The following is a 27,724-nucleotide window of genomic DNA, read 5'->3' as shown; positions in this document are numbered from 1 at the left end:
AAGCAATCTACCTCCAGAGACCACCCACTTCACAATTTCACACCTCCTCCCCCTCAACACTGCTTCTCAGAAGGTCTTTGGTTCAGGTTGCATCTGAGTCTCCCCCAGGAATAAGTTATACATTATGGGGTTGTTGTTAGTCCAGTAACCAACAAGAATTGCTGCATCCTAATCTCTTTGAGTTCCATCCTGGGAGAACCAGACACAGAACAGAGTTGATATCTAATCACTGAGCAGCTTTTCACAGTGATCTGAAATTTAAAGTTTGTCCTCCTTTTTAACAATTGAAAACTCAGAAAATATCATGCATATGGCAACTTCAATGCTTAATTAGGACAGATATCAACAAGAAACAGGAAGCATTTGGGGAATCAAAATAGCAAATTCTGATGTCATCAGGGTCAAGTAAGAACTGCATTAGCTTCAGCTGTAACTCATGTCCCGCTCCTCTGTTCTCCCACAAGCACACTTTTCCCTCTTCCCCTAGGCAATAGCTTTGGTGTTCCTTGTCTTGTTTAAAATGGGAAGCCAAGCCACAGGAGTTTGCCGAAAAGCTATTTTCCTTTTTTGTGTGTGTCTTGTGTTTTGGACATTGCTATGTTACAGGAGGTGGCCTGGATCCCCTGCTGAATCTGTTACTGCACTGTTCACACTCCACGGTAGGGCTGCCCCGTCAGTAGGGCTGCCCCGTCATTCCTCTTTGTCCACACATGGCCTGGCCAGCCCCTCTTGGGGCCCCACACTCTCTGGGCCTGTTTCATTGTCCCCAAAGCTGATAATGATGTCTCCCATCTACATCTTTTGCTGATAAACAGATTCCTGAAATACCTTTACAGACCTTCACATCACCGTAAATGCTGCTTAAAGGAAGAACAAATGGTTGAGTAAATGAACAACAGATGGGACATAAATTGTGCCACATGTCAGACTTAACCTCTCCAGTAAGAGGGGGAAAACTTGAAGCCATTGCTTTCCTCCCTATGCATGGAGAAGTAACAACAGCCACAGCTACTGCCACAAATGGCTGTTAGTATTTTCTTTTTACACAAGTGACCACCATGGAACTTTCTAGATTGAAGCGATGTACTCGTTTCTTATTAAAACTGTGGTTTCATTCTTAAAAGTTACCTTGTGGGGAGAAATTACATTCAGCTTTGCCTAGGCAGGGGGCAACACTGACAGAACATCATATGTTTTTAATTATGGTCTTGAACCTACTCACGTACATTCCCTGAGCCAACAGTTGCTCTCAAAGAATCAATTTCTCTTTGTATAAACATTTCTTGCCCCCAAAATGGTAGTTCTTATAAGTGCTTTTAAGATCATTTTTCCCTGCTACAGAGTATAAGTTCTGAATATTAGATGTCTCAAGTATGGGGAGACTAGAAGAAACACAAAATGATAACTAACACATCAGGGCAGGAATGTGGGTGCCAGAGGAGTGGAAAGGCAGTATAAGCTCAGAGGAAAGTGAGATTAACATGGGCTGTGGTGGGAGGGAAAGGTCCCATGGGGAAGTAGTACCAAACTGGAGTCTTGTAGAATGGCAGCCTTCATTCAGGGGAGAGGCACAAAGAGAGAATTTTGAAGGGAATGGCAAAACTTCAGTGGCGTACCACTTTTGAGAAGAATAGAGGAAACCAACCCTTGACATTCCTTTAAAATTCCTTTGAATTATCCATGAAGTACTGTGAATACTTTATCATGCACCAAAACAAACCAAACTCACTGCCATCGTGGAGGAACCAACTCATAGCGACCCCTTCTCGGGTTTCCAAGGCAGTATCACTACGGAAGAAGACTGCCCAGTCTTCCTTCCAAGGAGTGGCTGGTGGGTTTGAACCGCCAGCCTTCTGGTTAGCAGTCAAGTGCCTTAAGCACTGCACCACCAGAGTTCCTTTATCATGCACACTGTATTTTTTATTTTGTTGTTGTTGTTGAGAATATATACTGCAAAACACACCGATGCAACAGTTTCTTGTACAGTTCAGTGATATTGATTACATTCTTCCAGTTGTGCAGCCACTCTCAGCTTCCTTCTTCATTGTTCTTCCTCCTTTAACATAAACTCACTGCTCACTAAATTTTTCATCTAATCTTTCTAGTTGCTATTGCCAGTTTGATCCCATATAGATATATCTTAACAGAGTACAATGCTCAAGGCAGACATTCTTTACTAGTTAAGCTAAACTACCATTTGGTTTTAAGAAGATTTTGGGGGATTTTTTTGGTTTAAGGTTTAAAGATTATCTCAGGGCAATAGTTTCAGGGGTTCATGCAGCCTCCATGACTCCAGAAAGTCTGGAGTCCATGAAAATTTGAAATTCTATTCTGCATTTTTGACATTTTGATCAAGATTCCGCTATAGCAGCTTTGATCAAAATGTTCAGTAATCATAGCTGGACACCATCCAGCAGTTCTTCAAGACCTCTCTTGATTCCTGACTCTTGAAAAGGGGCTAACCAGTTTCTTGGATGTCCTTGTACAATGTTAATATTAAATGTTTTGGGCATAAGATGTTACTACTTAATGTTTTTTGGCAAAAATTGTCCTTGTAGGCACAAGAGTATGACGGGATATGCATACTAAAATTTGAGATTAACTAAGTCAGACTAAAGGAAGAAATGAAAGGAAGTTCTATGGGCTGATATCTGGGCATTTACATTATACCCCTTCCAAGAACTACCATGGACCCAGATGTTAATAGGGGTTGGGTAGATAATTTCACCTTGTTCTTGCCTATCTGCAAAATTTTTTCCATTATGCTTTTAAATAAAGGCTCTTTATCCCTAATACATATTAAAATATCTTGTTGTGAGTACTTTGTTGTTCACCTATTAAAACATGGGTGAAAGCCTTATGGGGCAATTCTACCCAGTTACATGAGTCAGAATTACTCCATGGCACATAAAACAATAATAGAAGCTGAATAAAAGCTTGGTCAGATCCCAGTCACAGTAGTTTTTGCCAAGTTGTAGGAAAAGTTGTGGGCCCTACTCTGTATCTGAGCTGAGCTGGCATTTTCCGTTGTGGACTCAGCAAAGAGCTAGCACTCTTGAGCTCTCAGGCAATGTCTTGGGGGATGCTTCTTACACCAGGGTCAGGTTCTGTGATTCCCAGAATGTCAAGGTGGGAATTCTGGAACAAACAGTAGCAAATGGTCTCATAGTTTGTAAAGGGTCTTTATAGGCCATGTTGCTTAGCTATATACATAAAGGTCACACATTAACCAAATCTCTGGCTCAAGGCTAAAATCTACTTCTTTGCTGTTTGTAGCATGAGATCTGGGATAAAGCAAAACCCTAGGACCATTCCAAGGAGGGAAGATTCCCTGGACTCTTTCTTCTATGAGCATAATCTCATATTCTAGTCCCCCTTATTCTTCCCCACATGTTGTTGCTTTATTTCCTTCCTGCCATTGTGTCATCTCTTTTCATTTCTACCAAAATTAGGTTTCCATCTACCCAACTGGTTTTGACTATAATTTGTCTTTCATTCTCATTTTTCTTTTTCTGATTCTAAAGAACAAAAGACAAACACATATACACACAATATCTCACTACAGCCACCATCACCACCAAAACAACAAAAAGAAACTTTTGTTGTTGTTGTTGTTATGTGCCGTCGAGTCGGCCCCGACTCATAGCGACCCCTCCTTGGGTTTCCGAGGCAGTATCACTACGGAAGTAGGATTGCCCAACCTTCCTTCCGAGGAGTGGCTGGTGGGTTTGAACCGCCAGCCTTCTGGTTAGCAGTCAAGTGCTTTAGCCACTATGCTACCAGAGCTCCCAAAAAAGAACCTTACCAACTATTTAATCAATACAAAGATTGGGGAAGCTTTACTAACGTGCCATGCTTTATTTGCTTTCACTTTTCTTATAAATATCTTTCATTTTTCTTCCTTTTTTTTTTTTTTAAATGACTTTGATGGCTTTGCCTAAGGTTTGAAAGCTGGAATGAGGGCATTATAACTCTCCCTCATACACACACACACACACACACACACACACACACATCTGGGACTTGGGGTTATGTGTAAGGAGGCAGAACTAGCATACCCCTTTTTCCTCTTTCTTTTGGTTTCCCCTTCTACATTTTCCCATCTCCATCTTTTCTTATGTCTCCTATTTACATCGTTATTCCTGTTTTCTTTCCATGGTTTTCATCCCTCCATTTCTATGTTACATATAAGGTAGCCGTAAGTTGGAGTTGACTCAATAGCAACTAATAACAACAATTTCTGAAACTGGAACATGAGCTTAGTCTCTATAAAGACCACTTTTCTTATAGAAAAAAAATTCTTATGGTGCCTGATTAGAGCTGCCTCCCTGGCATCAGAGTTATTTGGCAAAGGCTGGCTTCTAGGTCACTCAGCTGCTTGGCCAGTCACACAGTTGCCAGGTGTCCAGCCTCTCCTTGCCTGCTTTGCCTGGGTCCTGGCAAGCCAACAGTCCAATTGCTAGGGGCTTCACAGAAGGCCAGATAGGGCTTTCACACTTGCAAATGGTACAGATCCCTTCTTCTATCCTGACATCTTCTCTTTCTTGATCCACAATTGCTGCCATATTCCTTATGATTCTCTAGAATTAATTTTAAAACCTAAAATTCTAAATGCTTTGCTCACCCAGCTCAGTATTTAGCCTCCATTGCGTTGTTACTTAGATATAGACATTCTTTAAAAACAGAGGAGCAGGAAAAGCACAATGTGCTTACCTGGTACGTCTCATGAAGCTCACTCAATTTATTCAGAGTCATTTGGCACAGGGAAGGCTCCTGTCTGCTTCAGTTTTTCCTTCTCTCTAGGATGCTAATTGTTTTTCTTTTGATAATCTTATAGTTTTGGCCTGAAGTCCAAAGTCTGGCCCACTGGGCTATGTGTCAGATTTGTAAATTAGACAACATCTGTTTTGAATTTTATCATCTTTAATTTTCTGTCAAGCTCTCCTCCCTGTAATTGTAAGGATCAGACTTTGCTCTATGCTTTAGACAAAAGTGTAGATCTTACTGCTTGGGGGTAGGGTGGGGAAGAAGGCACAGATTAAAATTACTGAAGCTAATGGTAACAATGAAGGCTATTCAGGGAATAAAATGTTGGGACAGAAGCCATAGCAACCATCCCAGAGAGGATGAGCAGTTAATACAAAAGGCTAGCTATGCACACCAATGATTTGAGGTTCCCACCGAATAATTACAATCGATTAGAAGAAGATTGACAGTGAGGATTGAACTGGAGAAGTAGTTTGAATTGAGAAAGGTTAAGGTGGTGATGGTGGTATGTGGGGTAAGCAGTGACCTTTCTATCTTTTCACATTTCATTTTTTTTCTCTCTCTCTCTCTCTTTTTTTTCTCAGACAAATAGCAAAGGGAGGAAACACGTAAATGCTTTCTCATACATGCAGACTCATATGTTGATAGCGAGATTTTTGTTCCCCATAAGCTTTCTTTCTTTGGGAAAATTATTTATGGGTAATTGTATTGAGATGGATTTTCTGTTAAAATTCCTAATGTATCATTTCTGTACAATTCCTGCCCCCTTATTCAAAACTTTTTCATGTATATGACCTCACAGATGTCAACTGGCCTCTTGAAGCTTTACATCTGTAGAGGCATTAGAGAGAAGATGGACCACTAACTAGGACACATGGCTATAGCTGGGTGTTTTTTTCCTAGGCCATCTTAGTCTGGAAGCTTAAGTGAAACCCACTATTCTAAGAGCTATGATCATTCTCTATATTAAAATCTTTTCAAATGTCCTTGTTGCTTACAAGATATACTCCTTGTTTCCTAACAGTTTTGCTTCCTGACAGTCTGTTTTTGTCCTGAATTTTCAGCGTACTGTCCCACTCTAACCCTGATGTACTTACTCTAACCACATGGAACCACCTAATTTTCCTAGGTCTGGGTCATACTTTCAAGCCCCTGAGTCTTTGCATATACTATCTTCTCTACTTGGAGTGTCCTTTCTATCCTTCTCTGGGGAATGCTCATCCATCCTGTGCAGTTAACACAGTGTCTAGCAAGATGACTGGCACATGGAAGATACTTGGTAAATATGGAATGAACTCAAATTTCACTCTCTCTGTTGAACTCCAGTTCCCCGGTGGTTGGGCAGTGCATCTCTCATGCTCATAGCACATTGTGCATACTTCTACTAAAGCCTCATCACATACTGTGACTATGAACCCCTCCAGGACAGGGATGGTGCCTTATGCCTCTTAGGACTGCCAAGCCCTGTACCATGCTGGGACATAAAGTGGACCCATGTGACTAAATGGTCACAACTTTTTCAAGATGGCTTCTGGTGTTTTTTGTTCATTTTCTGCTTTTACTTCTATTTGCATTCATTTTATGCTGAATTTACTCCCAAGCCATAAGGTTTTGTTTCTTCAGTTTCTTCTGGGATATTTTTTTCTTCTGGTTTAGGAACAATTTTTTTTTTTTTTTCCAGTAAGGATCATCTCACTATGTCAGAAGGAGCTCATGTATGGGTTAATATGGTCATAAACTCTACATGTATGGTCATACCTTTTGGAGACTTTGTTCACTTGGATGTACTCAATGACCAGAGAAGCTATATCTAAACCCTTAAGTTCAGCATTACTCTCTGCATTTTCAAGCATATGCATAAAAAATTCAATGCTCTTTTTGAGCCATTAATCCTGTGTCAGCCTCACTGTTTGGCCTAGACACACCTACCAACTCCATAATTGAAAGAAGAAATGGTACAGATTGCTTCTCTAAGTGACATCTTTCAGATACTTGGTGGCTTTTTGAATAGACATAACCTTAATGGTCTAGGCAGTTTCTTGGGTGTTCTTAAAGTGAACACGAAAATTTAAACCTCTTAATTTGCATATTTTGTGTTTTTTTCTGGATCTTCTTGTGTGTTTTTTGATTCCTGCTCTTATTATGGGAATGGTATGCATCATTTGTTATCACCAAAACATACAGAATTTGATGCTAGTCTCAAATGGGCCCCGCCTCTTCTCCAGAGCTGAGTGCTTTCCAGTGCACCAGATCTGTAGTGTAAAGATAGGGGGTTGAACCATCCTCTATCACTTAATAGCTGTGCAAACCTACAAATATTTTTAACCAGTCATTGAGCCTCTGTTTCACTTGATCTTAGCCAAAAGGCCAAGAAGTGATGAGCCTCTGTTTCTTCTTCTGTAAAATAGGAATAATAACATCTGTCTTTCCTATGTCTTAGGCTTGTGATGAAGCTCAAATGACATTATATATGTGAAAGTACTTTGTAACTTCTAAAGGTCACAAAACTTTCTAAATCTCTCCTGATTCAAATACAGCGAAACAAAGCCCCTCTCTCGATCTTGCTTGGTCATCTCTATTTTTTCCCCACAAATTTCTTGAAAGTCAGTTTCATGGACTGCATTCCCTCTCTGTGACCCCAGGCATCATTTTTTCTGCTCTGCCTTACCACTGATAGCTCACTCACCACAATCATCAATATTTCCTCATGGCCAAAACCAGTGGACATTTTTCTGTCATTTCCTCATTTGATCTCTTTGCAGTACTTGGCTGCCTTCTAAATTTGTTGTTTCCTTGGTATTTATTTTAACATCCTCTATTGATTCTCTTTCTCTCCCCTGACTACTTCTCATAAGCCCCTTCAGTGGTGTCTCTCTGTCACCACCTTCCAAAATTCCATCCTTGGTCTTCTTCTCTTCTATTTTTGTACATTTGTCCCCTGAGTAACTCATTTCCCCTCCCCCCATGACTTCCACAACTATAGCTTCCAGCGGTTTCCAGCGGCTTCCACTTCTACACTTTAGACCAGATCTCCCTTCTAAGTTCCACATTTTCAGTTGCTAATTGGACATTTGATCATGGATGTTGCAAAAAGAGTTCAAATAATACATCAAAGCAAAACCTCAATTTATAATCCCCCACCTCTACCAAAAATGTCTCCTCTTCCTGACCTCCTTCAGTCTGATACGATAGCACCATCCACTCAGGCCCTTGAGCCAGAATCATAAGAATCATTCCTGATTATTTCCTCTCCATTGGCCCTCATGATCCAGTGTTATAAAGGCGTAGCAATGCTTCCCCCTCCTTATGTCTGCTCTCTGGCGCTTTTCATCCTCTCTGCCTCATTCTTACAGCCCCCCAATGGAAGAGTTTCCCTGACTCCAGTCTCCCTCTTCTGAGACATTCTCTGCAGTGGGGTCAGAGTGAGCTTCCTGAAATAGGGATCTGATCTGATCTCTGCCCTGCATAAAACCCCACAATAATCCTCATTGCCTACTGCGTGAAACTCAAAATTCTTAGGACAGTATTACAGATTGAATACACCCCCCTCCCCCGCCAAATATGTGTTGGAATCCTAACCCCTATATCTGTGAATGTAATCCATTTGGGAATAGAATTTACTTGTTATGTTAATGAGGCCATAGCAGCATAGGGTGTGTCTTCAATCTAATCATTCTTGAGATATAAAAAGAGCAGATTAGGCACCAAATCAAGCAAGCACAAGTAGGAGCAAAGGTAGATGCCACCTGGAAAGCACCAAGGAACTGAGGAGCGCTGGGTCTGTAAAAGCAGAGGCAACAATTTTCCCCCAGAGCGGACAGAGAGAGAGCCTTCCGCTAGAGCCAGGGCCTTGAATTCAGAATCCTAGCCTCCTAAACTGTGAAAAAACAAAACAAAAAAAAATGTTCATTAAAGCCCCCACTAGAGATATTTCTGTTCCAGCAGCAGAAAGATATTAAGACAGAAGTCATGTAAGGCTCACTCACCGCGATCTGGTCTCTGCCTACTACTGCATTGGTAACTCCTCATGCTACTCTCCCTGTAACACACATTCTAGTCATACAAAATCACTTCCATCTCCAGAAAGTGCCATTCTCCTTCACGTGCTGCTCACAAAGGCAGCCTAGTGCAATCTGGTTACCTTTGCAGACATGATTCAATATATCACCTCATCTGGAAAGCTTTCCCTAAACCCAGCTTCCCAGCAGACAGAAGCAAATATCCCCAACTCTGCATTCCACAAACTCCTTGAAACTATCTTCGATTAGCCTCCCCTTCCTACTGTTCTCTAATTGTTATTGTTGTTGTTGTTATGTGCAGACCTGCTCATAGCGACCCCCCCTTGGGTTTCCGAGGCAAGGTGGGTATCACTACAGAAGTAGATTGCCCAACCTTCCATCTGAGGAGTGACTAGTGAGTTTGAATCGCCAGCCTTCTGGTTAGCAGTCAAGTGCCTTAGGCACTACCCTTGTATTTAAATATCTATACTAGACAGTAGGAGCTCTGGTAGCATAGTGCCTAGGGCACTTGACTGCTAACCAGAAGGCTGGCGGTTCAAACCCACCAGCCACTCCTTGGAAGGAAGGTTGGGCAATCCTACTTGCATAGTGATACTGCCTCGGAAACCCAAGGAGGGGTCGCTATGAGTCGGGGCCTACTCGACGGCAAATAACAACAACAACAACAACATACTAGACAGTGAGCTTCTTGTGAGTAGGGTTGTTGTTAAGTGCCCTCGAGTCGACCTGACTCATAGTGACTCCTCCTTGTGTTTCGGAGGCAGTATCACTAGGGAAGTAGATTGCCCAACCTTCCTTCTGAGGAGCGGCTGGTGGGTTTGAACCGCCAGCCTTCTGGTTAGCAGTCAAATGTCTTAGGCACTATGCTACCAGAGTAGGGACCAGGTCTTATCTCTCTGTGTTCAACTTCTTACAGAGTTCCAGGTACATAGTAGGCAATCATTAAATGCTTGTTGAATGAATAAATGAAGGATACAAAACATGACTTGTACTACATTCTTATTCCTTTACCACTCTTTGTGCACCTTTTAGAAATTTATTTTTGTTGTTATATTCTGATTTCCACAGATTTAGAAAAGATTCTAGCAAGTACCGTAATTCATTTAGAGGTCACTTTATGTTCAGATAGTAGGTTTGGCTTTCTTTGGGAAGTTTCATGCTTACAAAGGTAAGTATATGGTCTGTATTATGCCTCTGTGGGTTTGCAACAGACCCCAAGGCCCTTACTTACCTGTCACTTCTGGCCTTGGTGCTTTCCAGTTGTTGAGTAAGGAGCTTGGCAATGGCGGTGAAACTGTTGCTCATGCGGAAGATATCTCTGCTCTGAGGGCCCAGGATGGAGGAGAAGGTGTCAGTGATGCTCTTAATCTCCAACAGGAGGATGTGGTGAAACGAGTGCTCCATATTAGCCAGCTGGCTCACCAGGTATGGGAGGCAGCTCCTGGCTTTCTCCTGCCAAAAACAATGAAGAAAAACAGCCTATATTTCAAAAGAAAGCAAAGTTTCTCATCTGCTTATGACAATTCTATACAGAGCTTGCTTAGGGAGGTAGCTGAAGCTAAATAATAAGCTTTGTTCATTGTTCCACTGAATTTGCGTCTTTGAGATCTAAATTTTTTTTTCCCCTGGTTTTTAAGACAAACTTTATTTTTTTAAATAAAATACTCCTCCTGTTACTAATTTCTTAAAGACATGTGAAGATTCTCTTTAGTCTACCTTGCCAGATCAAAGCCTCATGACCATCATTAGTGAACTGAACCCATATACCTGCATATCCACCTCACCCAACTTGGTGTCTTCCTAGCACCAGTCTGATGGCTGATTGATTGCCTGTGTGACTCATGAACTCTACCTCCAAGCTGCAGACTTAGTCAGTAATCTTAAAGAGGACATTGAGCTTGGCCCCCTCAATGGATCTGTTAGATGATGGTCACATATCACTTTGGTGTACAAGGTATACCTTCTCTTCACATGGTATTCTCACTCATTTGTTTCTTTCAACAGATTACAGTTTTTATGTGCCTGGTCTTGATACTAGATTATATGATCTAGCTTTAACAAAACTGACTCTTACAAATGGCAAATGACTTAAATAACAAGAACATGGCTTAGCTGGCACATTCCCCACACTTATTAAAATTCCCATAAACCATATTATAAGGTAAAACGGTCTAATCCACTATGACCAGAAGCTAGCCAAAAAAAATTAAAAATTATAAAGAAGATTATTTGAAACATACATTTATATTCAATGTAAATGATGATAAGCTATTACTAAATAAAATAAAAACAAGTTAAAATAAGGCTTATTTCATCTTTAACTCCTCTTTTAAAATGCACTATTTTTGTGCATTTATAACTTTTCATATTAGTACAGCAGAATATAATATTATTGCATTAGAACATATGTATAATTATAAATAAATATATATTGGAGGTGGAGGCTCAAAATTCTTTTAACTGATAAATTTGTTGTTGTTATCTGCTGTTGAGTCATTTCTGACTTATAGTGACCCCATGTAAAAAAATAAACTGTCCAACAGGGTTTCCTAGGCTGGAATTTTTACAGCGGCACATCACAGGTCTTCTCTCTGCAGAGCACTGGGTAGATGTGAACTACCAACCTTTCTAGAAGCCAAGCAATTAATCTTTTGCACCACCAGGTTTCCCTAACTGAGAAGCGTACAGGTCTAAGTTTCCCTTTCAGTTGTTGTTGTTGTTACCTGCCATTGAGTCAGTTCCCATTCCTAGTGACCCTAAGCACAACAGAATGAAATACTGCCCTGTCCTTGCCATCTTCCCAATTGTTGCTATGCTTGAGCCCGTGATGCTATGCTTGAGTCCAGCATACTATGCCCGAGCCCATCATTACAGCCACTGTATCAATCCATCTCATTGAGGGTCTTCCCCGTTTTTACTGACTTTCTACTTTACCAAGCAGGATATCCTTCTCAAGGGACTGGTCCCTTCTGATAGCATAACCAATGTACAAAAGACAAAGTCTGGCTATTCTTGCCTGGAAGGAGCATCTGGCTGCACTCCCTCCAAGACAGATTTTTTCTTTTTCTGGTAATGTATGGTATTTTCAATATTCTTTACCAGCACCACAATTCAAATGGATCAATTCTTCATCCTCCTTATTCATTGTCCACCTTTCATATGCATATGAGGCTATTGAAAACACCATGGCTTGTGTCAAGCACACCTGAATCTTCAAAGTGACATCTTTGCTCTTCAACAGTTTAAAGAGGTCTTTTGGAGCAGGTGTGCCCAGTACAAGGAGCTTTAGTGGCTTAAGGCATTTGACTGCTAACTAGAAGTTTGGTGGTTCAAACCCACCAGCTGCTCCGTGGAAGGAAGATAGGGCAATCTATTTCCACTTCTGTAAACATATACTGCCTTGAAACCCAATGGGGGTCGCTATGGGTGTCAATCGACTCGCATGGATTGCATACATCGCATGTATGGAAGTGAGCTTGGATTTTGGTTTTACATCTTTTGATTCCTTGACTGCTGTTTCCGTGGAACTGTGGATTCAAGTAAAATGAAATCCTTGATAATTTCAATCTTTTTTTCTCACTTATTCTGATGTTAGGAGCTTTGGTAGCATAGCGCTACCAAAAGTTAGCTTGACTGCTAACCAGAAGGCTGGTGGTTCAAACCCACCAGCCACTCCTCAGAAGGATGGTTGGGCAATCTACTTCTGTACTGATACCCCCTCGGAAATACAAGAAGGGGTCACCATGAGTTGGATATGACTCAACAGCACTGGGTTTGGTTTTTGGTTTTATTTTGATGTTGTTTACTGGTTCAGTTGTGACGATTTTTGTTTTCTTTATGTTGAGATGTAATGCATACTGAAGGTTGTAGTCTTTGATCTTTATCAGTAAGTGCTTCAAGTCATCTTCATTTTCAGCAAGCCAGGTTGTGTTATCTGCATATTACAGGTTGTTAATGAGTCTTTTTCCAATCCTGATGCCATGTTTTTCTTCACATAGTCTGGCTTCTTGGATTATTTGCTCAGCATACAGATTAAATATGAATGGTGAAAGGATACAGCCCTAATGCATACCTTCCCTGATTTTAAACCATGCAGCATACTCTTATTCTGTTTGAATGACTTCGTTTTGGTCTATGCATAATTAAATGTTCTGGGAATTTCTATTGTTCACAATTATTCATAATTTGTTATGATCCACTCAGTTAGTGCGTTTGCATAGTTAATAATACACAGATAAACATCTTTCTGGTATTGTTTGCTTTCAGCCAAGATCATCTGACAGCAGCAATGATAACTCTTGTGCCATGTCCTTCTCTCAATTTGGCTTGAATTTCTGGCAGTTCCCTGTTGATGTACTGCTGCAACCATACTACAATTCCCTTTCTGTAAGGAATTTCCTTCTCCATCTGTTCTAGCACTTGAAGCCTCAATTTCCTTCTGTCTCATCTTCTCCACGAAGTCACTCCCAGTAAGCCCTTCTGATGGAATTTCAACTGCATTTTAGACCTTTTTTTTTTTTTAATTGTGTTTAGTACTCAACTGCATTTCATCATTTATTTATTCATGCTTTCATTTAATCAAGGAGTTCCGGTGGCATAGTGCCCAAGACATTTGACTGAGAATGGAAAGGTTGGTGGTTCAAACCCACCAGCCACTCTGTGGAAGAATGACTGGGCAATCTACTTCCATAAAGATTTACCACTTCAGAAACCCAAAAGGGGTTGCCATGAGTTGGAATCAACATGATGGCAGTAAGGATTTGGGTTTTTTTTCACTTACCCATGATCTAAGTACTGAGTGACTACAATGTGTCTGGGCTGTACTCTAGATGCAAAGGTAAATGAGAGGAGGTGCCTGCTTTCTAGGGACTCACACATCCCCCTTTCCATTTATAATTCCCTAATGATTAAATGTACCAGTCTCCATTTATAATTCCTGAATGGTGACATGTTGCATGTACCAGTCAAGTCTCCCAAACAGACTCTTTCACATGCATCAATCATCAACCTGGCACAAAATTAAGTCAGTAGAGTCTAACTCAGTGTGTGTGTCTTAAGTCACTGACTTAAGCAAACTTTACATGCCAAAATATGACCTTGCAAATAAAATATGTAGTTTCAAAGGAATTTTGTGCTTTACAAGTAATATTAATTACAGAACAGATTTAACTGTGAAGTTACCTAATCTTTAATGCTTAATTTGATTTTCAAAGACTCCCTGTACAATTGCCCTGGAACACATCTCTAAGAGAGATGAGGTGTGTCTGTCAATCACTTAATACTTATTTGTTAAACACCACTAGGGCACATGTTTCCATGAGTTAGACAGCTAGTTGAAAAGACATTTATTCACTAAAGGATAATAACATTAGGTGAGTAAGTAATAACGATCATTGGAACGAGTCCTTGTTCCATTTTCTTGGCTCAAACAAACATCAGGTTGCAGAAGGACACTTAAATGTTCTTTAGTCCAATAGTTTTTTTTTTTTTTTTTTTTTTTGCAACAGAGACACATTCATTCATGTAAAGGCTTGATGTGTAAAATCATGGTATGCAAATAATTATAGCAACATGTTCTATCTCCCATCTAAAGGCAAAGACTGGGTGTGGAATTCTCTAACCTGGCCAAGTATTATTCTATGGGGTAGGAACACATAGCACTTAAGAAAAAGGGCAAAATCCTTGTCATCATAACAAGGCAGACAGACAATAATCAAAACACATATGTAAATTACAGTGTGTTGGATGGACAAATACCTCCAAGAAAATAAAACAGGATAACTAGTTCCAGGAAGTCAATTTTAAATAGTGTAGTCAGGCCAGATCTCACAGAAAAGGGGACATTTGAATTCAACAAGGTTTTGGAATCTAAACCACCACGTTCTGAGTAGAAAACATAGAATCTAAACCACCACGTTCTGAGTAGAAAACATAGAAAACAGTAAAATATATCCGGCTCAATAAAGGGAGGTGGGAAGTAAGAAGGCACTAGAACAGGGACTTGGGAAATGTGACATGTTGTCTACTCAATAAAGGGAGGTGGGAAGTAAGAAGGCACTAGAACAGGGACTTGGGAAATGTGACATGTTGTTCTACTGAGAATGTAATTGCAAATTTCAAGTGACTTCCTCAGTTTCAGAATCAGATTCTTTCTCATCATTTTTTTTAAAGCCATCTCATACATTGTTTCATTTGCTGATCTAGGAAGTTTTGTCTGTGGTTTCATTAAGAACCCTTCTCACTATAAAAATTAGCAAACCTTTTCCTTAAAGCATATTTCTTCCTAAATATGGAGGTGGCTGTGTGGGTATTTGCTGAAATCAACCTAATTCTGAATGATTTGCTGGCAGGCAAATGGAGTTGGTGGGAAACTCCAGTGAAGGGAAATTAATCACAATGCAGGAACAAGAAAAATTATAACTTCTCTGGAGGTAACATATGAAACCAAGTCAGCTTCACATCATTTGTTCTGAAACTTCATATTTCACAGGGGTAACAGATGTGATTTGGAGTAGAAAGTGTGATGCTAGGGCAAGAAGAGGGATGTAGGCCATCAAGTCAATTCTGACTTACGATCTTTTGTGACAGCAGAATTAACCCATGGGGTTTCCTAGGCTGTAATATTTAGGGAAGCACACTGCCACATCCTTCTCGCACAAAGCTGCTGGTGGGTTTGAACTGCCAACCTTTTGGTTAGCATCCAAACACTTAACCACTGTGCCACCACCAGGGCACCTTATGAAGGGGGTTGGTTAGGAGATTCCAATTTCTTTCTCAGCTCCATGTTGTTTTATCTTGAAGAGAGGATCACACGAAAAAAGAAAGAAACTCACTGCCATTGAGTCGATTCCAACTCACAGAAACCATTGGGTTTCCAAGGCAGTACATCTTTATGGGAGTGGAATGCCCTATCTTTCTTCCACAGAGCTTCTGGTGGGTGTGAACTGCCAACCTTCTGGTTAGCAGTCAAATAAATGCCTTAGGCATTGTGCCACCACAGCTCCTTGGGGAGAGTATGGTAAATGCATTTTTGTACTTTCAGTCATCTCACTGTGGGGATAGGGTCAGCAGCACCCTCATGCCCTAATTGTGGATTTGACCCCAACCCTTATTGCATAAATTATTTATTATTAAAATAATAATAACCGACCTACCTGGAGCGTTTAATCTAAGTGTCAAGCCTGTTTTACATACTTTTTAGATACTTGCTCATATAAGATTCTCAATAATGTTATGAGGTATGTACTATGATCATTGTCATTTTATAAAGGTGAGAACTCAGACACAAAGAAGAGTAACTTGCTTGTGGTCACAATACCTTCTATGTTCCTAGAGTTGTACTGCTGCTGGTTATGCCCCCAGCCCCTCCTGTTAAAAAACTCAAACCTATGGATACACACAGGTTTGCTTTCTTTTTGCTACATCTTGTTCATCAACAGAAGCAAGTGGTCTTTTTTTTTTTTTTTTTTTTTTTTAGTGTATAACTAATGACTGCTGGGTTCAAATTATCAACTTTTTGGTTAGCTGCAGAGCACTTAATCACTGTGCAACCAGGGCTCCTTATAGTTTTGATAATTGTAGATATTCTCTTTTGATGCTACATCAAAATTCAGCAAATGGTAGTTTCTTGAAAGTTACTTGCTGGGTGTAATATTCATTAACTTTTTATGGCCTAGAATAGCAAAGTCCAGTGGTTTGTCTCTTACAATTTGAATGGGTCTTTTACCCACGAGTGGTTTAATAAAATTAAGCATTGAACATCTGGCAAAATATTGGTTCACTGACTTATGCATCTCTTCCAAATGCTGATGCATTTCTTTATACAATAAAAAAAAAAAAAATCATCAATATCACTGATCTCATCAGAAAAATATTTAGGTATTGGGAAACTGTCATGTTTATAGTGGCAGATATAGATTTTCCAAAATTCTAATTTTAATTTTGTAAGAAAGGGTGCCACTTCACAAGGAGGAGAGAGAGTCAGCATCAGCATCAATAGCCCAAGGCTTATTCCTGAGGCAGAGGTCAGACATGCTACCACCCTCTAACTTCTTTGCCAATTCTAATACCAACAGTCTGTCCCATGGCACCCACTACCTCTTTGCTGGGTTTGATAATTTGTTGCAGTGGTCACACAGAACTCACAGACAATACTCACGATTATGGAGTTTATTAGGGAAGTAACAGACTATGATTCAGGATCAGAAACAATTCAGGATACAGTTCTACAATCAGGACAGTTTCTTTTCAGCCATGCCACAGGCATGCTTCTTCCTGGCCTTGACCTCTTGGCCCTGTGGCCCTTTGGCCTCTGCCCTGCTCAGGCAAGTGTTATAAAGCTTTTTTAGCTCTGCAGATAGGTGCCCAGAGAGGCACCCACTCTGACAGCAAGTCCTCTGCCCAGAGCTACTCAGCTTTCTTGCTGCTCCACGGGCTAGCAGGCCCACTGCTCATCTCTTGGTTCTGCTGCCTCTGCTGCTGCCATTTCTCTGCTGCTATCTCTTGCTGTCTCAGAGCAAGGATCTTGGGTCCAAGGATGTGTTCCATCCCTGCTTCTTATTTCTTGATGGTAGTGAGATTTGCCCCCCTCTTCCCCTCAAGCTCAGCAGAAGGCAAAACTGACCAATCCCCATGTCAGGTTTCCATACACTCAATTTGAACAGTTTCACCCCCACAAGGGTGCCATACACCTTGTTCACATTACCAGTAAGCTATCCAATTCCCTTGGTGGGCCACAAGCACCTCCCATTTGTATAGCCCCACCCACTCATCTGATGAGAGCCAAAAAGACCATGGCTAGAAGGGCCTTACTAAGTAATTCACTGCACCACACATCTACACAGTACACAGTGTACTGTCTGCCACTGTGGCAGGCATTTTGCAAGCATGAGGGGACATGCATATGGGGCTAACTCAACATAGTGAGGATGATGAAGAGAGGAGAGAAAGACACTGGGTGCTTGACGACTTTCCGGAACTTGTGAACAAACTTTGGACCTACCATGTCTTCCAGACATCTTGCTATATGAGAAAATAAGTATCTTTAGTTGAGTATGCCATAACCAAACTCAGGTGACACAAATACTTCCTGATGTTGTTGTGAAGAGCAATAAATTAATACCCATAAAAGGCCTGGCATAACATAGGTGAAAAAGCAATAGTAGTAATCAATTATTATTATAGGTAATATTTAAAATATGATCCATAATCTGATGATATCAGAAATAGCAGTGAATTATAAAATAAGTTATTTGGCAGAGCCTGAGTGTTTTACTATAAATTTTAGTTTTTCAACACCAGGCATACTATCAAGGAGCTCTGGTGGCATAATGGATAAGGCATTTATTTGACTGCTAACCGGAAAGTTATGGAAGATATCAAGAACATTATCCATGAAGAAAGAAAGAGATCACTAAAAAGACAAGAAAAGAAGAGAAGACCAAAGTGGATGACAGAAGAGACTCTGAACCTTGCCCTTGAGTGGAGAATAGCTAAAGCAAATGGAAGAAATGAAAAGGTAAAAGGGCTGAACAGCAGATTTCAAAGAGCAGCTCGAGTAGACAAAGCCAATTACTATAATGAAATGTGCAAAGACCTGGAGTCTGAAAACCAAAAGGGAAGAACATGCTCGGCATTTCTCAAACTGAAAGAACTGAAGAAAAAATTGAAGCCTCGAGTTGCAATATTGAGAGATTCTATGGGCAAAATATTGAATGACGCAGGAAACATCAAGAGAAGATGGCAGGAATACACAGAGTCACTGTACCAAAAAGAACTGATCGATCTACATCCATTTCAGGAAGTGGCATATGATCTAGAACCAATGGTAATGAAGGAAGAAGTCAAAGCTGCAATGAAAGAACTGGCGAAGAACAAGGCTCCGGGAATTGATGGCATACCGATTGAGATATTTCAACAAACAGATGCCCCATTGGAGGCACTCACTCAGTTATGCCAAGAAATTTGGAAGACAGCTACCTGGCCAACTGACTGGAAGAAATCCACATTTGGGCCCATTCCAAAGAAAGGTGATCCCACAGAATGTGGAAATTATAGAACAATATCATTAATATGGCACGCAAGTAAGATCTTACTGAAGATAATTCAGAAACGTTTGCAGCAGTATATTGACAGAGAACTTCCAGAGGGTCAAGCTGGATTCAGAAGAGGATGTGGAACAAGATGGATCTTGGCTCAAGGCAAAGAATACCAGAAAGATGTTTACTTGTGTTTTATTGACTATGCAAAGGCATTTGATTGTGTGAATCATGACAAATTATGGATAACATTGAGAAGAATGGGAATTCCTGAGCACTTGATTGTACTCATGAGGAATCTGTACCTTGACCAGGAGGCTGTCGTTTGAACAGAACAAGGGGACACTACATGGTTTAAAATCAAGAAGGGAGTGCGTCAGGGTTGTATTCTTTCTCCACACTTATTCAATCTATATGCTGAGCAAATAATCCGAGAAGCTGGACTCTATGAAGAAAAACGTGGTATCAGGATTGGAGGAAGAATCATTAACAACCTGAGATATGCAGATGATACAACTTTGCTTGCTGAAAGTGAGGATGACTTAAGGCACCTACTGATGAAGGTTGAAGAATACAGTCTGCAGTATGGATTACATCTCAACATAAAGAAAACAAAAATCCTCACAACTGGACCAATGAGCAGCATCACAATCAATGGAGAGAAGATTGAGGTTGTCAAAGAATTCACGTTGCTTGGTTCTACAATCGATGCCAATGGAAGCAGCAGTCAGGACATTAGACGACGTGTAGCATTGGGAAAGTCAACTGTGAAGGAAGTGTTTCAAGTGCTGAGGAGCAAGGATATCTCTTTGAGGACTAAGGTGCGCCTGACACAAGCTATGATATTTCCAATTGCCTCGTATGCATGTGAGAGCTGGACAATGAATAAGGAAGACCGAAGAAGAGTTGATTCTTTTGAGTTGTGGTGCTGGCGGAGAATGCTGAAAGTACTGTGGACTGCTAAAAGAACTAACAGATCTGTCTTGGAGGAAGTGCAGCCAGAATGCTCCTTGGAAGCAAGAATGGCCAGACTTCGTCTCACCTATTTTGGTCATGTTGTAAGAAGGGACCATTCCTTGGAGAAGGATGTCATGCTTGGTAGGGTGGAGGGTCAACGAAAGAGGGGGAGGCCTTCAAGAGATGGATTGACACGGTGGCTGCGATGATGGGCTCAAGTATAGCAGGGATTGTGGGGCTGGCGTGGGATCGGGCAGTGTTTCGTTCTGCTGTGCATGGGGTCGCTATGAGCTGGAATCAACTCGACGGCACTTAACAACATAACAACAACAACCGGAAAGTCAGCAGTTCAAACCCACCAGCTGCTCCACAGAAGGAAGACTGGGTGATCAACTTCTGTAAATATTTACAGCCTTGGAAACCCAATGAGGGTGGCTATGAGTCAGAAACGACTTTGGCACATAATAAATGTTCAATGGTTCTTTTAAAAAAAGAACCAATATATGCTACATATGAAAGAATTAATATATATATATATATATATGAAAAGTAATAAAATAGAACGTTTTCAATATTGTTCAAGCCATCTGTGTGTCACTCCTTACTGCCTCTTCCTTTCTCTCTCTACATACCTTTCTCAAAGAGAAACTAATATCAGATTTTATAAACCATTCTTAACCAGCGGGAATCATTTTGGAACAGGTAAAATTTGTTTATTGGAGGCTTATAATTGTTTGAGAAGCTCTGGTGACACAGTGGTTAAAGCATTTGGCTGCTAACCAAAAGGTCAGCAGTTCAAAACCACCAGCTGCTCCACAGGAGAAAGATGAGGAATCTGCTTCTGTAAAGATTTCCAGCCTTGGAAACCCTATGGCACAGTTCTATTCTGTCCCATAGGGTCGCTATGAGTCAGAACTGACTCCATGGCAGTGGGTTATGATTCTTTAGTCTATTACATTGAAAAAGTTTTAGTGCCTTCTATTGTGCTGTCTACCCAGAATTTGAGATATTAATCTTTAAAATGAAATTCCAAATATCCTCACTGACTGGTGAGTTTAGAGTCACTTCCTTTAGAAAATCCAAAGCAATGACTGAAACAAAATCACTAAAGACCCACTAGCACTGCTTCTCTGATGAATTCAACTGGTCTGTCTGAGCAATTTGTTAGGTTTCTTACCCCAGCCACTGTTCAGCACTTCCTGGACCGCCTTCCATGCAGGAGATTTATGGCTCTTTCCAGAAGGCTAGCAACAGCCTAAATAGTTGTACTGCCTAAAAGCTTTTCTTGAAGAAAGGATGTGGTTAAGTGTTTGGATTCTAAGAGGCTTTCTTTACTTCATGCAAAATAGAATTGGCAAGTAAGAAACTAACAAGGCAAATTAAGGAGAGTGTTGACGGTTCAAACTGGCAAAAAGTATGAAAGATTTTCTTTATATAAATATTAACATGGAATATTCTACTCTCAGAAAACAGAAAAGTGACAGTAATGTGTAAAGTCCTTACAGCTCTGCCTCGATTGTCTGAGCACATGGGGGCATGGTAGTTAACAGTGGGCTCAGAAGGGGTCTTCTGAGGTTGAGCACTGGCATTGCCACTAACGATTCATGGACGTTAGGTAAGTTACTTAACTCTCTATAACTCAGTTTATAAAATGCAGCTCATAATAATACTTAACTTAATAGAGTAGTTGTGAGGATTATACGAGTTAAAGGCGTAAAAGGTTAAAAACAATGCCTGACACACAGAAATGTTAAATAAATTATTTGAGTGTCAAAAACCCTGAATGTGAATGTAGACATATTTGAATTATCACAAAAAATAAAATAAGCCATCTCAGAAGTTATCTTGTTGTTGATTGCTATAAAGTTGCCTCCAACGCATGGTGACCTTATGTATAACAGAATGAAATGTCTCCTGGTCCTATGCCATCTTCACAGCCTTTGATACATTTGAGTTTGTTGTTTTGACTATTGTGTTAATTGATCTCATTGAGGGTTTTCCTAATTTTTGCTGACCCTCTGCTTTACAAAATATTATATCCTTTTCCAGATTTGCCTTTCCTGATGGCTTGTCAAAAGTATGCTAACCAAAGTCTCACCATTCTCTCTTCTGAGCAGCAGTCTGGCTGTATTTCTCCTAAGATTAATTTGCTTGTTCTGGCAGTCCATGGTATATTCAACATTCTTCACTTTCTATTTTTCTGTCTTCCTTTCTCATTATTCAGCTTTCACATGCTTATGAGGGGACTGAAAAGACTGGCTTGGGTCATATGTATCTTAGTCATTAAAGTGACATCTTTGCTTTTGAAAACTTTTTTTTTTTTTTTTTAGTGGCGCGAACAGTCTTTATTGGTGACAACGGGACATGAGACGGGGAATAGACAGCTCCTGCATCAGATGCGGCTTTCACAGTCAGAGTCTGACAGTTCTCGAAAAAATGCTTTTGAAAAATTTAAAGAAGTTTTAGAATCTATATATCTCCTTAAAATTTTCCCAGTTACTTTATTTTATTAGCTGATAAAGATTTAGAAGTTCCAGGCATTTCCAAAACTCCAAACTAGCTCAATAAAAGCAAATGTGGTCTGGTGTTTGATAACCTATAAACAAGTGTACTCAGAAGTGAAATTTATGCAACTTTTTTATCCAGAATGCCTTTCTTTTTTTTTACAAAAAAAATGTTACATAATCAAGTCAAAACACTTTTTACAGCTTAATATTTTCTTAGTGACCTAGTCCAATTTTAACTCATTTTCTATCATTATTTTCAAATCTTTTTCTGTTTGCAATGATCTCCCAGTCTTTTTCATTTTTTATTTCTTGTTTCTGAAAAAAAAAAAAAAATGAATAACATATTCAATCTTACAAAACATTGCTGCTATTGACACAATCAAGGCAGTAAGAGTTAAGCTATACAGTAAACTATATATGCCAAGATAATTGAATAGTTAATAAATTTCATGGTTCTTAAATTATGCTTACCTAGGCAAACAAATGTGTAGTACCTAAGGCATTTGACTGCTAACCAGAAGACTGGCAGTTCAAACCCATCGGCCACTCCTGGGAAGGAAGATTGGGCAATCTCCTTCCATAGAGGTACTGCCTTGGAAACCCAAGGAGGGGCCGCTATGAGCCTGAACGGACTTGACGGCATTGAGTTTAGTTTGTGGGAGCTCTGGTGGCATAGTGCCTAGGGCATTTGACTGCTAACTAGAAGGATGGCGGTTCAAACCCACCAGCCATTCCTTGGAAGGAAGATTTGGCAATCTACTTCCCTAGTGATACTGCTCTGGAAACCCAAGGAGCTCTGGTAGCATAGTGGCTAAAACACTTGCCTGCTAACCAGACGGCTGGCGGTTCAAACCCACCAGCCACTCCTTGGAAGGAAGGTTGGGCAATCCTACTTAAGGTTGGGCAATCCTACTTAAGGTTGGGCAATCCTACTTCCGTAGTGATACTGCCTCGGAAACCCAAGGAGGGGTCACTATGAGTCGGGGCCTACTCGACGGCACATAACAACAACAACAGTGATACTGCTCCGGAAACCCAAGGAGGGGTGGCTATGAGTCAGATCTGACTCCATGGCAGTGAATTTGTTTTGTTTTGTTTTTTTGTTTGAGGCAAATAAATGGTGCAGAGCCTAAGGCATTTGACTGTTAACCAAAAGGTTGGTGGTTCAAACCCACCACCTGCTCCAGCGAAGGAAGATTGATCAATCTACTTCTGTAAAGATTTACTGCTTCAGAAATCCAATAGGGGTCACTATGAGTCAGAACTGACTACATGGCAGGGAGTTTGTTTTTGTATTTTTAGGCAAACAAAAATATGCTAGCATTAAAATATTGACATTAAAATATATGCAAAATGCTTGCAAAGAAAGTAGAGATTAAACGTTAGTTTAGTATATCCAACACTTAAAATTCGGTAATTTTTTAAATAGTAGATTGAGAGAGCAGGCTGCTTGAAATCCCCCTATTTTTTGCAACAAAGCAGAGAATAAATAAGCAAAAATCCTGTTAATGTCTCTCTTAGGAAAATAATCCCAGCGTTTTGAACTGATTTTTAAATAGCATTCCAAAATATTGCATTCTTCATTTGTTTGTCTTACACTTTGATCTTGTCTCAATTTTTCTGTGTATCAGCTTGGGAGAGTTGAATATATTTTTCTTTCAATTGATAAACAAATCTCTATTAGAATTTAAACATATATATAGATTCTAAACCATAATTTAGTCCAGCATAAACAAAATATGTCCCCATCCCTTCCTTATTATTTTTGATTCAGTTTGCATGATTTCAGCAACACAGTTTCTGTGGGCACATGAAAGAGTAATAAATCATGCCTCATAAAACAATACTGTCTGGGAAAGACAATTTTTTAAAAATAAATCCCAGTAATAAAAGTTAAGAAACAGCTGATGAAAACAGATGTATCCTTTGTTTGAATGAACCTCAAATTTTGTAACATGGCAAAAATTAAGGATGAATTGGAATCAGTTCAACTCTATGCATTTGGCATAGAATGCTTAAGTCAAGTCTGCACTTATTTTTTGAAAAAAGTATAATTTTTATATTTATAAAGTAATTATACCTTAAGTTTATTTAAACCTAGAATTAACTCTGTCTTCCTTAAAAAGATATTTGAGTCCTTGAATGAAATTGACTTGGGATTTAAAATAAAAATCAGAAAATGTGGAAAAGTGGTTTACTATATTCCCATGCTATTTGAGACAATAATGTAACCAAATAAGTTATGTCTTTACTATTATTGATTTTTTTTTTTTTTAAGAGGGCAGAAAACTAACTGGTCTGCTGTCTAACACATTTTTGCAATTTGAAACTCTTTTTCTCCTAAATAACACTCTGTGTGGATACTTTTATGTATAAAAACCCAAATCCCTCTTCATCTGTGCTGAGAGTTTATTTACCAGCATCTTTTCTTTGCACTGATCCCCAAATACTTACAGACCTTAAGGCTTATAGAAGTCCATCTAATTTGAACTTTGAACACAGTGTTGTATTGTGGGTTGATAAAAGATCTGGAGGTTCCTTAGTTCTGATTTACTCTCTAAAAATTGGGGGCTTGGGAACTTAGCCTCTTAAAGGTAGATCTTTTGTGTGGGCCCAAAATGAATTATGCTGAGCCAGAATTTCTTCTCCTACAGCACCATGGTCCCCTCATGTAAATGACCTCTCATTGATTACCCTGAACAATGGTTCTGCTATTTCTTTGGCTTCAATTAAACAAACTTTTTGAAAGACCATTAGGAACTGTAGGGTTGAAAAATTTCTAGACAACTCAAAGAGGCAGCCCATCTTTAGTTACACAGTATCTTGCTAATGTGGTTGGAATCACAGGGGGGGGAAAAAAGTAAGTATAGGCTTTCTGCCCTATTATGGAAACCATTTTGAAAAAAGAGGCTTGTAATGGATACAAAAAATGAAGAAAGGAAAGAAGGAAGGGATCAAAGAGAGAGAGAGGGAGGGAGGGAGAAAGGGTAAAAATTCAGTTTGAACTTTGCAAAGGGAAAAGAAAAAAGAATATGTAGTTTTGCTCATTAAAGAAAGAAACAATATGGTAAGATTTAACTCAATTGAATTACGTTATCAGCTACAAGTGAATTTGCCATCATTTACTCTCATTATTCAACTTTTTGGTTAAAAAATAGATTGAATGGAGATTAAAGCTATTAAATGCAAGTACCTATCTTTCTCTGCACTTAAAAATACTTGAAATAAGAAATACCAGGATATTTTATTCACGGCAGAAGAGGTGTAATTCCCAAAACATCATGTTAAACAGAAAGATTTGGGTGGATATTATTTCATTACTTACTGGGGAGAATGAAACAGAAAAACATATTTTGCAAAAGAATGAACCTTGCCTGGGGTTGGCAATTTCCTTAGCTTGGAAAGTTTGATGAGCTCTGGTGGTGTAGTGCCAAGGCATGTGACTGCTAACCAGAAGGCTGGTGGTTCAAACCTCCTCCTAGGGAAGACTTCTGTAGAGATACTGACAGGGAAACCCAAGGAGAGGTCGCTATGAGTTGGAAACAACTTGAAGGCAGTGAGTTTGGGTTTTTTTGGTTTTGGAAAGTTTGATACAACTTTTCTGGTATCTTGAGTCCTAATCCCTCCCACACTTCATTTTTGGTTCCCCAGCTTTGCCTTGAGCTAATTATTTTTTTATCTCAGAACAGTTGTGTTTTAATTGTAAGCTGCCTTGACTGCTTTCTAGAAGTTGCCCTGGAGTCGACTGTGACACACAGTGACACCATCTGTATCAGAGTATAACTGTGCTCCACAAGGTTTTCAGTGCCTGGGTTTTCAGAAATGGATCTCCAGATCTTTCTTCCAAGGTGTCCCTGGGCAGACTCAAACTTCCAACCTTTGGGATAGCTCCCAAAAGCCTCAACAGTTTGTACCATCCAGGAACTCCTTCCAGAAGTAAGCAGAGCACAAAGAAATAAAATAAGCAAGAGAAAATTGAAGCCAATCGAATAGGGTTTTGAAGGTACTGTTGGCAAAGATGTGCTCCAAAGAAAAAGTTTGAACTATACTTTCCAATTTGTTTTGTACTCCTTTGTGAGCTCACTTTTATGTAAATAGTGAAGATAGAATAAGACAGCCTTTTGGATGAAGGTTTTTCCTCTAAAGCAGAAGACAGCAGATGGAAGAATGAGTGAATGGAGTGGACAGGAGTAGGAGACTGGTATAAGCTGGAGATTTCTAAATGGCTAGGTTAAATAAACCATACTAAGTAAGGATCTTGATGTGAGATAGCTTTAAAAGTCTGCTTTCCACTCTTCTGAGTGAACTGCTAGATAGTTGAAACTCTGTGGGATCTGCGTGGTACTGAAAATTGAGAAGCATTGCCCAGATCACTTCCATTTACTCATCCATAGTGTGGGAAACATTTATTTTGTAGTCATCTCAAATCTATCAACCTTAAATATCAACAACTACTTTAGATTTACTTATTATTTAAGATTTGCATCAAAATGATCCTCTACGGAAGACTTCTGGTAAGATGGAAGAATAGGCAGACAAGCAACACAGACCCTCTGCAACAAGGAAAGAGAAACCAATTGACAGAGGTACAGAAGATAATCCTGGAGCCCTGGGCTTTGAAAGGAAATATATATCAACTAGTATAAAAACCTGAATGAAAACAGGACCTGAGAATAGGCTCCACTTGCCAAGGACAGCAGGTACATACAGGAGGCAGACAATGGGAAAGGAGACAGGTGGTGAGTGTATAACTGCTGCCAACTAGCAAATAGAGGAGCACAGCACAATACTTTGCTTACGTAGGTAACATACAAACAAAATAAAGAAAATGAAAACCATGGGCAAGTCATTCTAACATACAATCACCAATTTAAATATAAACATAAAATGTCACAATGCCTCAGAGACAGCAGAGCATCACAGTCCGCATAAATAAGCAAGATAAAGCAGGAGAAACAAGGGACAAGGATACTGACCCAAAATACATCCCTGAGGAAGACGCAGCATTGGAATTCCCTGATAAGGAATTCAAAAGAATTATATTTAGGTACCTTCAGCAAATTGAGAGACAGATAAAAGAAAACACTGATAAAATTGAGGAAAACACAGAGAAAACCCTAGAACCATTTCAAAAGACAGTACAAGAACAAAATGACAAAATTAATGAAAAATTAGAAATGATATAAAATCTACACACAGAAATCCAGAAGATTAATACTAAATTTTCAGAAATAGATAAGATATTGAATAGGTCAAGGAGTAGAATTGAATCAATGGAACACAGAATTAGGGAGATTGAAGGCAAATACCTGAACACTTATTTATTTATTTATTTATTTATTTTTTTATTAGGATTTGGGTGAAGATTTACAGAGTAAATTCACTTTTCATACAGCAGTTCACATATACTTTGTCTCATGTCATTGACCAAAATTTA

At 39.6% G+C, this 27,724-nt stretch overlaps 1 protein-coding gene across 1 annotated transcript in view; it reads right to left on the bottom strand.

Annotated features, from left to right (window-relative positions):
- The window catches only part of VEPH1 (ventricular zone expressed PH domain containing 1), a 407,512-nt gene that overhangs the window by 214,527 nt on the left and 165,261 nt on the right, over nucleotides 1-27,724 (bottom strand). The window contains exon 6 of the mRNA XM_007943547.2: nucleotides 10,018-10,238. Coding sequence (XP_007941738.1) covers nucleotides 10,018-10,238 — 221 coding nt within the window. The remainder of the gene's footprint in view (nucleotides 1-10,017; nucleotides 10,239-27,724) is intronic.

The sequence above is a fragment of the Orycteropus afer genome, unplaced genomic scaffold (genome assembly GCF_000298275.1).
Source record: "Orycteropus afer afer isolate SDZICR_OR568_19922 unplaced genomic scaffold, OryAfe1.0 scaffold00109, whole genome shotgun sequence".
In the NCBI taxonomy this organism is placed as follows: Eukaryota; Metazoa; Chordata; class Mammalia; order Tubulidentata; family Orycteropodidae; genus Orycteropus; species Orycteropus afer.
Note: the sequence above shows the minus strand (reverse complement) of the source record. Positions and strands in the feature narration are given on the sequence as shown.